Source organism: Capsicum annuum, chromosome 6 (assembly GCF_002878395.1).
Source record: "Capsicum annuum cultivar UCD-10X-F1 chromosome 6, UCD10Xv1.1, whole genome shotgun sequence".
NCBI lineage: Eukaryota > Viridiplantae > Streptophyta > Magnoliopsida > Solanales > Solanaceae > Capsicum > Capsicum annuum.
In genome coordinates this window covers 150,732,469-150,746,847 of record NC_061116.1, presented here as the reverse complement: position 1 = coordinate 150,746,847, position 14,379 = coordinate 150,732,469, and the positions used below count along the sequence as shown (strand labels likewise).

General features: G+C 36.2%; 1 protein-coding gene across 3 annotated transcripts; it reads right to left on the bottom strand.

The window, feature by feature from the left end:
- Positions 1–559: 559 nt before the first annotated feature.
- Positions 560–13,399, bottom strand: LOC107873121 (serine/threonine-protein phosphatase 6 regulatory subunit 3). 3 transcript variants are annotated; one of them, XM_047414914.1, is made up of 19 exons: positions 13,027–13,399; positions 11,541–11,644; positions 11,095–11,181; positions 10,887–10,962; positions 10,678–10,752; positions 10,510–10,563; positions 8,442–8,501; positions 8,202–8,318; positions 6,951–7,045; positions 6,631–6,836; positions 6,300–6,397; positions 5,832–5,935; positions 5,531–5,696; positions 5,232–5,354; positions 4,310–4,392; positions 3,206–3,347; positions 2,933–2,962; positions 2,745–2,815; positions 560–1,728 (listed from the first exon to the last, which is right to left on the bottom strand). In XM_047414914.1, exons 1-19 carry the CDS (start codon positions 13,063–13,065, stop codon positions 891–893), a joined length of 2,568 nt encoding a protein of 855 aa, XP_047270870.1. In that variant the 5' UTR covers positions 13,066–13,399; the 3' UTR covers positions 560–890. The 3 variants fall into 3 exon arrangements, with proteins under 3 accessions (XP_047270870.1, XP_016575336.1, XP_016575337.1); XM_016719850.2 differs by having other exon boundaries at positions 560–1,725; XM_016719851.2 differs by lacking the exons at positions 11,541–11,644; positions 13,027–13,399 and having other exon boundaries at positions 10,678–10,810; positions 11,095–11,142.
- Positions 13,400–14,379: the final 980 nt, after the last annotated feature.

The window sequence follows — 14,379 nt, the reverse complement described above, 5'->3', positions numbered from 1 at the left end:
TATCATGATTCAGGAATGAATTTAGACAGCAAAAAAATAATACTACAGTATTTCATCAAATAGCTCAAGACCTGCGCTGAAAACCTCATCGATAAAATCATAGAAAACCATATCACTTGGCATACCCTCTTCGCTTGCCACCATTAAGGTGTCCTGTATCACCAAGCAGCCAAAGGAAACTTCCTGGAAGTAAAATGTTGTTCAATTGCTGGCTTTGACATTTGCAACATCCCGTAGGACTAGTACAACAAGCTGCAAACCCAGAACCTGAAGAAACCCACAATTTTACTTGCAGATTCTCATTATCTGATCATAATTGGACCAGACAGGTGATGTAGCTTCTGCAGATGGATTAGGCACTTTCGATGCAAATTTTGTAAAAACGAAACAAGCAACTTCTCGATCTTCACTGTGGACCTAGCAACCGTTGGCTTTTGTTGGATATCCAGTGCAATCAAAATAACACGTAAAAGGCCGATTGTATCACATGATTTAACAACACGTAAAAGGCCGAGTGTATCACATGATTTAACAAAGCAAATAAATTGAAGTCAAATTATTCCAACACGGCAGCCCTTAGGCCTGCCTTCAACAGGCTCTACTTTATCGAGAACTTTACACCAGATACATGATTCCAAATGTATCCAACAAAAGAGATATACGATCAAAATTTGACAATTGAAAAAATAGAAGACCGAAAAATAAAGATCAAGAAGTGTAGCAACAAATAATCAGTTACAACCATTATATTAGCCTACTGTTTGATCCCAAACGGAATAGAATTCTACTGTACACAACTGCTGCATAAACCTAACCAACTGAAAATGGGTATCCAGGCAATCAGCGTGGATTCCAGGTTCAAATGAAGACCAACCAATTTTCACCTGCAGTCACTCCAATACTGCAACTTCTTGGTCTACTCTCCAATAGTTTGCATCATTGTACTCTTTTATTCCTGCCCCGCCATCATCTGTACTTTCCTTTTCAGTGTTCTTGAGAGCAATGCTCCTTTTCAATGGAACAGCCTCCCCAACAATCCCCTCCTTGAGAGCATGTTCCATTGCCTTTTCAGTACCCTCTAATTGTACACCAACAAATTCAACATCCTCTTCAAACATAGAAGAAATAGCAGCTGTTTTCTGACTAGACTCAGATCCAGGTGAACTTTTGCTGGCATCTGGAGATGTTGAGACACCATTTTGAATAGATTCTTCACTACCACTGGAAGTGGAACTTACCACATGAGTTGCTGCCTCCGCAGAATTGGCCAGATGGCCACTAGTATTACTGAGATCTTCAAATCGGTTCACATTGGATCTACCAACTTGAAAATCTGATGCATTACCCCATGCTGCCCATTCAGGAATAGGCCTGTCCCCAAAGGGGTCATCATTTTCTGCTGTCTCAAAGCGGAAGAAACCCATGTCATCTGACGGACCTGCTTTCTCATTTTGTTTATTGAAGTTACCACCATTAACAGAATTTGGTCCACCAAATCCACTAAAGTCACTTGAACTAGAAGTGGGTGCTCCATTTGTAGAGTTTTTGCTCTCAGCTAAGCCATCCTCCTCTCCAACTACCACCCCATCATCGTTATTGCTATTCCCACCGTTTGATGTTCCATTAAGGTTGATATCTTCCATTGCCTCTGTGGATGAGGTGTTCATAGGTGCATCACCAAGTCTATCATCTTGAAAAGCAAACCAGTTCGAGTTTGTGAACAAACTGCTGCAAAGTGTTGGAAAAAAGAAAACAGAACTGTCACACCCTAGCTGTAAGAAGTTTATATAGCATAAAAACAGATGACATGACCTTGCCTGCTTCACTAAGATGCCATATTTCAACACACTCCGATGGTGGGGTGGGGTGGGGTGGGGTGGGGTGGGGTGGGGGGGAGTAGTCTTTTCTTTCTCCTCATCCTCCCTCATTTTTCTTTTTTCTTGCATTAAAAATGGTGTTTGTTTGGAGATAGAATTTATTTTCAATTGCCTCCACCAAATTACAGTGCAGAAAGGCTGCAGAAAGCATGTGCTGCTACGTTTCTCGGACTCGGGTGCATGTCTGATAGAGTTGTGGATCTAGAGATTGGATCCTTCATGATCTAAATTTAAGATTCGGGATTACGAATCCATGTACAGATACAGGTGCGAGGATCTGGCTAAAAGTAATTAAAAAGAAAAAAAGGGCAGCCCGGTGCACTAAAGCTACAGCTATACGCGGTGTTCAGGGAAGGGCCCCCACCACAAGGGTGTATCATATGCAGCCTTACCTTGCATTTCTGCCAGATGCTGTTTCCAAGGCTTGAACCCATGACCTCCTGGTCATATGGTAGCAACTTTACCAGTTACTCCAAGGCTCCTCCCCTTCTGGCTAAAAATAATTCAAATAACTAAATATAGAGCTGTGTGTAAATTATGAGTCTGTGGAAAACTTACAAGGTATTCTAAGGGGAAAATATTGATCAAGAGGAGAATCCTAGGAGATAAAAGTAAAGACAGGCATAGAAATTTCTATATACCAGCTATTCCACTGTCTTCAACTTCACCTCATTTGTATCTGTCCCGAATATCTCAGTTGATTTTGGTCAAAGTGCCCAAAATCAGTTGACCAAATCCGATACAGATACTACTCCCACACCCATGTCGAGTCGACACGGGTGCCGCATAGAAAGTGAAGAGTCCAAGTAACTTAGACGTGCTGTATTGACGCCGCTATCTTTTAAAACTACAGAGCTGCAAACTCACCTCCCCTGGTCATCTCCCAATCGGAGGGATGATATCACAACTTCAGCAGACTCATCATCAAAGTAAACATCCTACATGGCACGATCATAAAACTGTGAGAAGACAGAGGGCTTATGATAACACCAAAAAAACAGACCTTTAAGAAGATCCAAAAGGAAGTAATGTCAATCAAGGAATAAAAGCATTACCTCATCATCTCGTTCAAGAGCTGCATGACCCTGTAAACAAGTAAGTAATGAAGACCACGAATTGACAAACGTGTTACCACAACTCTTAACTGCACCCAAAATCAGGGATACATGCACAGGTCCCAGATTTGATTTGTATTCCTCTTTATCTTCTCTTCTTACAGAACATCCTCCTCCCTCACCCAACCCTACCATCTAAGCTTCTTTTCCCAAAGATGGTAAAGAATAGCAGAGAAATTAACCCTGATTTAAATGCATTAGGTAAACCCTTACCTCTTCAGCATCATCATTGTCATATATGGTGTATCTGAATGCTTGGCTAAGATTATTGGCTAAAGCTGCTACATCATAATCTCTCTCATGAACATCTTCGTCATCACTGTCCCTCATCCGATCTTGTAATGCTGTTGGCCGGCTGCTCATATTTAAAAAAGTCACCATGACCTCCATTCCAGTAGTTGATACAGGAATCAGTAAAGGCAGTAGAAAGCAAGAGGTAGAGGAGAAGTGAACTGGAACATTTTCAGTTCTTTGGCCTACCAAAACAGCTCAACATAACCGCCCCTCATTCTCTACATCTTTGAAATTCTGTAACATCTATGTTTATACTACTCAGATGAGTTATCCTTGACTACTTGATAAAATGATATTATTAGACACTTTTTTGGTTGGACATGCAATTATTGCTAGAAGCTTTTCGTCTAATTAATGAAGACGTTTAGTTCAAAATAACAGACATGATTACAGTCTCCTAGCGTGCATTGTTACAGTTAGTTCTCTGCTTTCCCACCTACCATTTATTTTTCCTACCCTATTTTTGACCTATTTCTCCAGATGCTAGAAAGTCCGTACATGGTAGCAGGTCCAGTGGACAGAGAATGGTGCTCACATGGAAAACAATAATACATGACTTGAGCGTACTAATCTGTGTTAAGACCTCTCTCTGTTCACTTCTCCAATTTATTTATAACTCTGGTTACTTTTCCATCATCATTCCATAAGGTTAGGAGGAGTTGAGATACATGCAAATGACATGTTTCACCTAAGATAGCTTTATTGAAGAATACTAACACTAAATAATGGTATAGCTGATGTAGTTGTTCCACTTACATTAGGTCTGGTGTTTGTAGGGGGTTATATAACTTGCATGTCCACAAATTTAAAGAACCACTTCAAAATCAAAAAATCCTGATTTCTTAAGAGACCATATTTAGACGTGGTATGAAATGGACCTAATAGAACAGAATGGCAAAAGGAATTCATGCAGCCAACCCTAATCAATCAGCGATCAGGGCATATTTGATAAATAGACTAACATCACAGATGAAAAAATATTTGTGATCAGTTGCACAATTTCAAAAAAGAAGCAAAACATACCCACAGGCCCATTGGTAGACATTTTCGATTGTATTACGCTCTTGTAAGACGGTAGTTTGCCAACCACTCCATTCCATATTTTTCTGGTGTGAAGAATACAGACTAGCATGTGAGATGCAATTTAGCACAAAATGCGATGCCATTAATAGCTATTATATAGAATGCCATGAGGCAGAACCTATCACCAACTTCTGCTACTCGATCAATATGATGAGCCAAAACAACAACAAAGGATCTAATGAGATACTTCACAGACCACAATGATAAGAGCAATTTTGCTTAACAAAGTGATTTCACATTGTGACGAGGAACAAGGAACGTGCCACTTAAAGATCAATCCACAGAGTAAATCAGTGCCAATGCACTCTTCCCAACAACTAAAAACAAGCGAAGATCAATTCCACATCAAAGACAACATTTCCGAAGCATGAGGGGGGTAGATAATTGTATGTTGAAATTATTTGCCAGCATCCATCCTAAACAATAATTACTTAAATACGTTCGTATTGCCAGAAAAGCCAAGGAGTCAACAGGTCATGTTTTACTACAATTACTTGAAATGCGCATTTAAATTGTGGAGAGGAGCATTTGCGTAGCACAAAAACGTATGAAGTCTTTATCCCTTTTTTATGATGGTGGTATTTGGACCAGCTATGCACACCTAGACTTTTCCCATGCGTAGCAACGCTACATTTTTCCCCACTAGAATTTGAACCTGAGATTCTCATGATTCTCCTACCACTTCATTGACCACAGGTCACACCCAAGGGTGCTACAAATTCTAACAATTAAAGTTTCAAAACCATTGAACAATTGTTAATTAAAAATTTCAAAATCTAATTGAAGAATGTTGATGCGCTCATATGCAGTCCATTATCATTTAAAGCAATATCAAGCAACTAAGTACAAAGCTGTCACACACCTCCATGTGTGCTTGAATGCAGTTGTCATTCTTTCCCAACTGAACAAGTTTGTTAGAAATCCGTGTTATATGTCCTATGTTGCCCACTCGGGGTGCTCGTTTCACAGAGGCAGGTAAAGTCGGCTGCATCAATCAAAAATAACATTAAAACACGCAGAGAGGTTGTGCGGTTCTCATTTAACCTATTTCTGATCTTAGAGAGGATGGGATGGAATAATTGAAGGAAAAAACAGAAGGCACCACAATTTTTAAAACCTAAACTTCATAGAAAAAAAATCAGTTAATTCACATATATCAACCTGTTTTTCATCACTAGAAACTGTAGACTGTTTATCCGTTTGAAGTATCTTCCCGATCAAATCACACTCTTCAAAAAGATGGTCAACAACTATGTTGTTTTTACTTTCCATGCAGGAGTATATTATACTCTCCACATGATGATGTAATGCATTATTGTAAGGGTACCTATACATCAATTAAGTAGTTTGTTAGAACATCAAAGAAGGTAGTAAGAAAGTCACCAACACAAAATCAATGGTTTTTGGTGCCTAAACCAGCCACTGAGTTCCAGAATCCATGAGCATAGACACTAAATCTTACTCAAAAAAAAGATCCAGGACTCTTCCAATTATCCCCGAGCTGATCAATTCTTTCTCTCCAGCTTCATTGCCAGCTTTCAGTAGCACGGAAATGAATTCCACAATCTACAATAAAGAAGCAAAGGAAAAAGACATACAAAGATCAAGAAATCCAGGCGAGATAGTACTATTTAGCAGTCAACATGAAAGTACAGATGAAATGCTTAACATGTTCTCATATTAACACTCTTTTCTAAGCTTCTACTCCACTGACTAAATACTGATAAAAAAATTTCAACAAATTCACCAAACATAACAAAACAAGTGATCAAGCTATTTACAATTCATTCAGAATACAAACATGAAACAACTTAGACCAGTCTAGCTTTGGAACTCCTTTTGAATAACACCAATCAACCTTGAAGTAACCAAAACTTGAAATAAAAGAAAGATCAGCTCACTCAATTCCAAGAACCTACACAATACAAACCTTTAAGCGATGCTTCCCTAGAGGTGGTCTGAGTTCACCATATGTTGTAGGCAGAATCTTTTCATCAGAGGTCACATTCAACAGTTTGACCAAGTCACCTGTGCCAGAATGAGCCATAATTGTGAAACATCTTTAAGATGAGCTTCAAGGGACAGCAAACACATCAGCTGAATCATGAAAGAAGAGAGTTTCTTTTTTCTTCCTTGTGATGGTTTTGTGTTTTCATACTTCCCACTCTCTTAGAGAGTTCTATATTGATCTCTCGAAGGTAGAAATGTATAACACTTCAAAATCTTCAAAATCATATAAACTTTTGCAAAATGAAACTTACCAAGTTTAGGCAGCATTGCACCAATAGTGTCAGGACTGACATGCAAGGGTGACTCATAAACATGCTGGCTCCGGAAGGAATACATCATAAATGGTGGGATTGATCTTTTTGAATCCAACAGAGATATGCAGACAGTCAAAGAATGAACAAGGGCAGACTTTGAGTGTGAATCTTCAAGTGCATGACCAAATATCCTCTCTACAAAACTACATGTAAAGAAAGTTGAGTAACTAAATCAGTCTAAGTTCACCACCACAAGAAAAGAATGCCAGGGAAAAAAAACAGTTTTCCAGATATGTATCAACTGAAACCCCCCATACCTTGGGCTAGATAGTTTAGTAGCCAGAGATGATGGTGTGTTTCTGGTTATTGCACATAGCGTCTCTGCTGCATTAGCATGTACTTCAGGAGGACTCTGGACAATAAAATAGTACATCAGAAATGAGGGGGATAGCTAATTCTTGCTAAGTTGCTCGGACTCTTCAAAAATGTCAACGGATGCGTGTCGGATCCTCCAAAAGTAGTGTATTTTTGAAGGATCCGACAAGGGTGCGGCAACATTTTTGGAGAGTCCGAGCAACTTAGAATTCTTGTGATGTCTTTAAGAAAAGGCTTCTTGAGTAATTAGAACACTACTGCTTGGAGCATCTTCGTTCAATCCTACACCCGCCCAACGAAAAAAGGACAATAAAAATAAAAACGGAAAAGCTACATCAGTGAGTGGAAATAAAAAAATACAGGGCAATAAATGAGCCATTGCTAGATCACACGATCAACGGTAAGAATGAATGGCAAAGTGATTCATTTCCCTAACACCTCTACAACAATAACATACAGTTAATCCTAAAAGTGGGGTATGTGGAGAGTAGGATGTAAGCAGAAGGTACAATATGCGTCAAACTGGTTAAGGATGTAAAACACGGAGCCATTTTGGTTATAATGTTGGGCCAGCTGACTGTCGATGTCAAAATTCCAAATCACTTCTATTAAGATGTTTAATACTTGGCCGTTTACTTGTGTTATGATGTGGGTAGGAGAAAACAAGCTTGATGCAGGACGAAAATAGAAAAAATCAAGAATAGAAATGGAAGAAAGTGAACTAAGCAGCAGCATGATCATGCAGGAAGCACTAAGAAGTTGGAGGAGCGCACAGTCCATGTATGCATAGCACGCACTTCTTCTGACAGTATTTTTAACACGGGGCTAATTTTGGAAGTTCCTTTGGATACCTCTTACCTATATAAGACCTACTAACTGGTGGTTTATAAACACTTCCAAACTAAAGAGCCATATTCCTGAATAGTACTCAACAAGATTTATATTGAACATTATTTGCATCAATCCTATGGAGGTGGTATCCTTTCTATACTAACTTTGACATAGAACGAGCTTGTTTATATAGCTGGTTCTACACATGTCAATGCACGTGTGCAATCATATATCACTATCCTTATTGCAAGATGAATATGGTACCTCAGCAACTTGTAAATGTCAACCCAGAATATATATATATATCAAAAGTATACTAGTGAAAAGTAGGAAGCAGGTTACAGCATGTCTTCGTAACTCACAGAAGGGCTCAATTTATCTACGATCATTTCTAAAAGATTGCTGTCAGCCAACCATTGCATCACATCTGTCGTGTTAGGGTACATTTGATCATCAGCACCTACAAGTCGCACCAAAACCTATAAAGAAACATTTCATCAGAGGAATGTTTTGTCTTCACCAGACCGATTCTCAAAGTTGACTATATATCACAATTATACGTGGGTTGTGGTAGATGAAAAATGCAAAACTGAACTACTAACCTCCATTATGGATGTTATACCAATCAAATCCACCATCTGGCGGAAAATATCATGGTGCGCCTGTAAGAAAATCAAAAAGATCTGGAATATAACCAATTTTTTTAAAGGGGAGGAGAGGGAAGATGAAAAACAAAGAGAACACGTGAATATTGTTAAGGACGCCTATTAAACATTAAATCAGTATCCTCTCTAAGTTGCCAAGTAAAGGAGTTAGACATGGTCTCCTTGGATTAGTCCATTTCATGCAAACTTGGAGAAACCTTTCTTCCAAGAAGTGGCTCCCTGCAATTATTTCATTAGACGACTTGAGCAAGTTTTGGGCTCTTAACCCTACTTGCACCACCACCACATCTAAATAGATATGGGAAAGTAAATTAAGTGACATCAGGGTTTTACTTGTCCAACAGACTAAATATAACTTAAAAAATCATTATAGAGTTTAATAAATCCATAAACACTTTCCTTAACAACAATTGTTTTTGGGAAAAGTAACCCAATACTTGATATTTCAGGTCAGAGTATATTTTTTTCTTCATCTATAACTTTTTAAGTCTATAGTTACTATTTCAGATCAGTGTGCATCTTAATTCAACTTTTCAACAAGGGTGAAGAAACAAACATGAGCTGCCCAACAATAAAATCCTGACAGAGCTAGGTGAAGCACAAGCCAGAAATGTTATCTTTCCCGTCTCCATGTTGTTTGCAGAATACAGAGGAGAACACAACGATCATAGATATGTAAGTCATGAGAGGGAGGGTCTTTAATTGAGACAGGTCAGCGTAAGAAACGCAAGAACATGAGGGGAAGGGATGAAGAAACAAAAGAGCCAACTCAAATTTGCAGATATAAATGACCTACTCATCCTTGCCCAAGAGACGGGGAACCAGCCTTGAGAGGACTCCAACAATAACTGATGCCAGGGGAAGGAAGCAGGAAAAATTCGTAGTCTCAGGAAGGAAACTAAGGCTATTGCACATTGCAATTGGGTGGTTCTCTATAAGTACATATTAGAAATTTAAGGCAATGGGCAAAGCGAGAGTTTATTGTTAGTTGGGCAAAGCAGAGAGTTTTTTATCTCTAGAGGAACAGACAAGAAATAGAAGCAGTACAAAGAGGAGGAGGCCTAACACATAATGAAATTAACAAGCTTAGGGGGCATATCAAGAAAGATGACTATATATTGCCAAAATAAGAATCTGCTGCTCAATTTTATATCAAAAGATAATATGACGTTAGAAAAGAATGATGCTAAAGAACATCAAGTAAGCATCTCAAGGAACGAATTAAAATGGTATGACCACATGAATATACATAATTTGTTAATGATATATAAACATGTATACACGTTTATAAAGATTAAAAGTAGCTACCAAATGAAAATTTGCATTGGAATGCAAAAGCAAGCATTTAACGAACAAAAATGTGTGGCATTATAAGGTTGTCTGGTTTTGAATGAGAAACTGTAAAGATTCTTTTTTTTTCTTACAAAAAAGGATTCTGGAAACTCTGAAAAATGAACCAAAAACTTTTATATCTCATTGCCAGCATCAAGAAAATACAGTTATATTTTCTTTCAACCACAAATTATAAATTTAAAATTTATAAGACACTAACTTGAAAATTGGATGAAAAAAGACAATAAGGCCACACAGTAGCTAAGAAATTAGTAATAACATGGTGTAAATATTAGATTATATTTAGTCAGGTGCATTGTTAAAAAAAAATGCTGAGACAGAGAGGTTGTATCTGACCATATCAATTGAGTTATTGATGTGTAAACCATAACTCGAGCCAATTTTTGTGGCCCCATTTCAAATTGCTGCTTTGTTTTTGTTTTTTTTTTAAAAGTGTCCTAAACACTGCCATAATATATCAACATACCATATTGGAAAAAATATATCATATCATATTACAAGTTTATCCAAGTTGTTAATTTCCACTAACAAAATCCTTTTCTTGACAAAAAATAACATCTTGATCATTTCTTGGGAAATAGAGAGCCAAAATTTTAACTATATGAAGCAGCACATATCAGTAGACTGCAAGAATGGATCTCTGGTACACTACCTGAACATAGTTCATGAGGGGAACAGTCTTCCGCAGCATGAGGCATATCACAACCTGTAATGCAATAGGAGTATATAAATCAACTTGCTTTAACCAAATAACATTTCAAATTCAACTAGTACAAAGGAATCTTGTACACATGAAGCTTGAGGATGAATGATTTAATACCTTACTAAAGTACCCAGCAAGCAATGCGCTATGAGGACAAGTTGGTTCCAAGAAGGAAAAGAGTAAATTCATGAGCTGCGCCAAGATGATAAAAAGGATTGAACTCTCGAGCAAAACAATTTCTTCTCTGAAACTAAAATGTAATAATTGTTTTTTTATATTTCAAATTTAATTAAAATGTAACAACTGCATCTAGTGAATTGACATACCTCTTCTTCTTCAACTAGAGTCTTAAGGATAACATCAATTTCACAGGTGAATATCTCACTGGCAAGGAAAGGAAACCTATGGTGCAAGAAGTTAATAAGAAACAAGAAATTGGAGTGGAACCAAATATCTAAAATCAAAAATATTTACGCTTGTGCAAATACAATAATTCAAATAAATAAGGCTTATTCATGTCCCTTGATAACTTACTTAAACTTCCGTTTGCTATCAGCATCCTCAGAAGGTTCATCAACAATGTAGTGCAGTAACTGCTCCACCTGGGCTCTATCTCTCAAACTGAAACCTCAAAATCATAAACTGTCTCAATAAAGTTTGGGATTTTAAGTGGTATTAATACTGAATGGTGTGATTATTAATTCTTTCCATCAAAATCATAAGCTGTCTCAATAAACTTTGGGATTTTAAGTGACAGCAATACTTAATTCTTTCCATCAAAATCATAAGCTGTCTCAATAAACTTTGGGATTTTAAGTGACAGCAATACTGAATGGTGTGATTCTTATTTCTTCCCTTAGAACTATATGTCAATTGACAGTTAAAATTGGAACAATTAGCAGAACCACATGCACGATAAGAGAGAGGCATTTTTAAAAGGAAAAGAGGCATTTATAAATTAAAACTTCAAGAATGTTTACAAATTTATGAGACGGCTGTTCAAAGCTTTGCATTCTTGAATTACGTCTTCTTCATCAAGAAGCTCTTCCAGTGTGAAGTTTTCCTTGTCCAATACTGCTTCAACCTGAAAATCCAAGGGGAAAAATGTTCAACAATCTGGCAGTATCTAATATTGAGAGAAAAACAAAAGGACAATGGAAGTTTCGGACGTATTGTAACAACAAAATCAGCAGATATTATCAGACATCTTGAACTCAAAACAGAGAACAGGTCCTATGCTCAGTCTTCTAGATGATAAACTGAGAACTTAGGGGTCATTCAGTAGAGTGCATTTTAAAAAAAAAAATGCATTAGCTTTGTGTATTACTAACACTTTGTTTGGTAAACTTTTTCAACCTATGTATAACTAATGACACTCTATTTGGTATTAAGGTATGTCTATATATATAACTAATAAATGGAAATCCATGTATTAGTAATACAATGGGTTCTAATACATGTATTTAGCATGGTTAAAGACACAATTGCTCTCAAAACCTTTTCCACGTCCTTAATTTCCACCATACTGTGGAGGTCACTTTTTAAAATATTTTTTTTTTTAGAGATTATGCAATGTATGTTTTTTTAATACATCAAACCAATCACTGCATAAGAAACAATCTAAGAATAGCTAATGCAAGCATTACTAATACACCATATTCTGCACTATTTTAATACACACTACCAAACGACCCCTTAAGCTTTCACTTAAAACATGCACACACAAAGAAACAGGTTCTACATATCAACGAAACATTACCTTATTCAAATTCAATTATCAGTTCTTTTTTGGATGAAAAAGGTACTTATAAGAGGACATCAGAAAAGAGTTTTTCCTTCTAAAGACTCCAACAGCATCTCAATTTCTTTCTTCTCATTAAGACCAAAATTATCTCTAACTAGCCAACTAGTCCATAAGCGCAAGTCAAAACTGCCTTTCAATGGTGCCTGCTGCCCCTATAAAATGACCGTGTATACAAGCAGCATAAAGTAAGTTCTATACTTCCAGGCATAACCCATTGGACTCCAAAAAGTACGAGAAATATGATCAAGACTCCACTTTCATCTCGATTCACAAAAATAAACAAAGGAGATGAAGTGATCCAGTAAAGCCCGACTCCAGCTAATCACCAGAAACTAATACTAAGAAGCATAAATATAATCAAACAAGCACACAAAGTAACTAGCATTTGACAGTTGAAACACCAATATAGCATAAGCAAATTAACATGATCCAACTAGGGCAATTAAAGGCAATTAATTTGAAGGAGTAACATTAAATCAAACAACATATTTTCAGAGCTTTCACTAATATTTACCGCACGCATCAATGAACAGAAAACATCAAGTCTTTAGACATAATACACTGCCCACGAATTTACGAATTTACAAATGCTTAGAATTCAATCCACACAAATTACAATAACAAATACAAGAAGGACGAGAGAATTGGATCGAGTGACCTACCGGAGAACAAGCGGAAAGAGATGTTAGCTTCCAAAACATTTCGAAAACAGATCTGTAAACCCTACAACTAAATCGAGAAAAGAGAATAGTGATAGCGAGGACTTAGGAATTGGATGAGGCCTTTTTTTCAAGTTAATTGAAGCGAAAAAAAGATAAAGGGAGAAAACCCTAACTTTTAGAGATCAGAAGAAAGCGAAGCCGTAAAGATGGAAAAGAGGAGAGGAGAGGAGAGGAGAGGGTTTGAGGAAATAAATAAACCAACTCATAAGTACTTACTAATGTTTTTTTGTTGCTGGAGATATGGACGGAAAAGTACAAAGTTAGAAATGTACGAAAAGAAAAGGATAAGCAAATAGAGGGGCAAAAAGGAGACGAGGCGATAACTTTTGTCTAAAGGACCTGGGCTAAAAAATGGCCCATAATTTGAAAACATGAACAACTGTAATCGGTTGGCTCAATTTAATGGACAAATCACATAGATATATAATGAAAGGGTTAATATTACAAAAATTATCATTAGTTTTTAATTTGTAAAATCTAACAAAGGTTTAAAAAAAATAATTAAAGTTACTATAATTTAAGGAGACAATTTAATGATTGATATTTTATCTTATAAATTCTCCTACTTTATTTTTCAACAAAGTTATTTTTTTAAAAAAATATAGTAAATAAGATAACCATAAAAACAAGACATTTATTTGATATTTTTTTATGTTTTTAAATTTAATTTATTTAATTCAATGTACATTAATTTTTAATACTTCTAATAGATTCAAACCACATCTTATACAAATTTCATACACCATAAATTTATTAATATATCATAAAATTATTAATACACTTATTTCTATATCGATCAAACACCATAAAAATAGATCAATTTCTATACATATTAGACACCATAAAATTTTTGAAACACTAATTTCTATACATTTTAGACACTATAAAATTATTATTATTGATACACCTATTTCTGAAGAGTTTAAACACTATAAAATTATCGATACACCAATTTCTAAGATACCTTAAAATAAAATTGATGATATATCAATCTCTATATAATTCAAACACCATGAATTATTAATATATCAATTTCTAACTATTTCAGAAATCATAAAATTATTGATACACCAATTTTTATACAATTCAGACACAATAAAGCTGTTGATACACCAATTTCTATACCATTCAGACACCATAAAACTATTGATACAGCAATTTCTATACAATTCATACACCATAAAATCAGTAATTAATACACCATAAAATTATTCTTTTTTTGTGGGGAATGAGGCCTTCGAAAAAATCTACAAACCATCAATAATGAGGCCCAAGAAGAAACCTGTAGCAAAG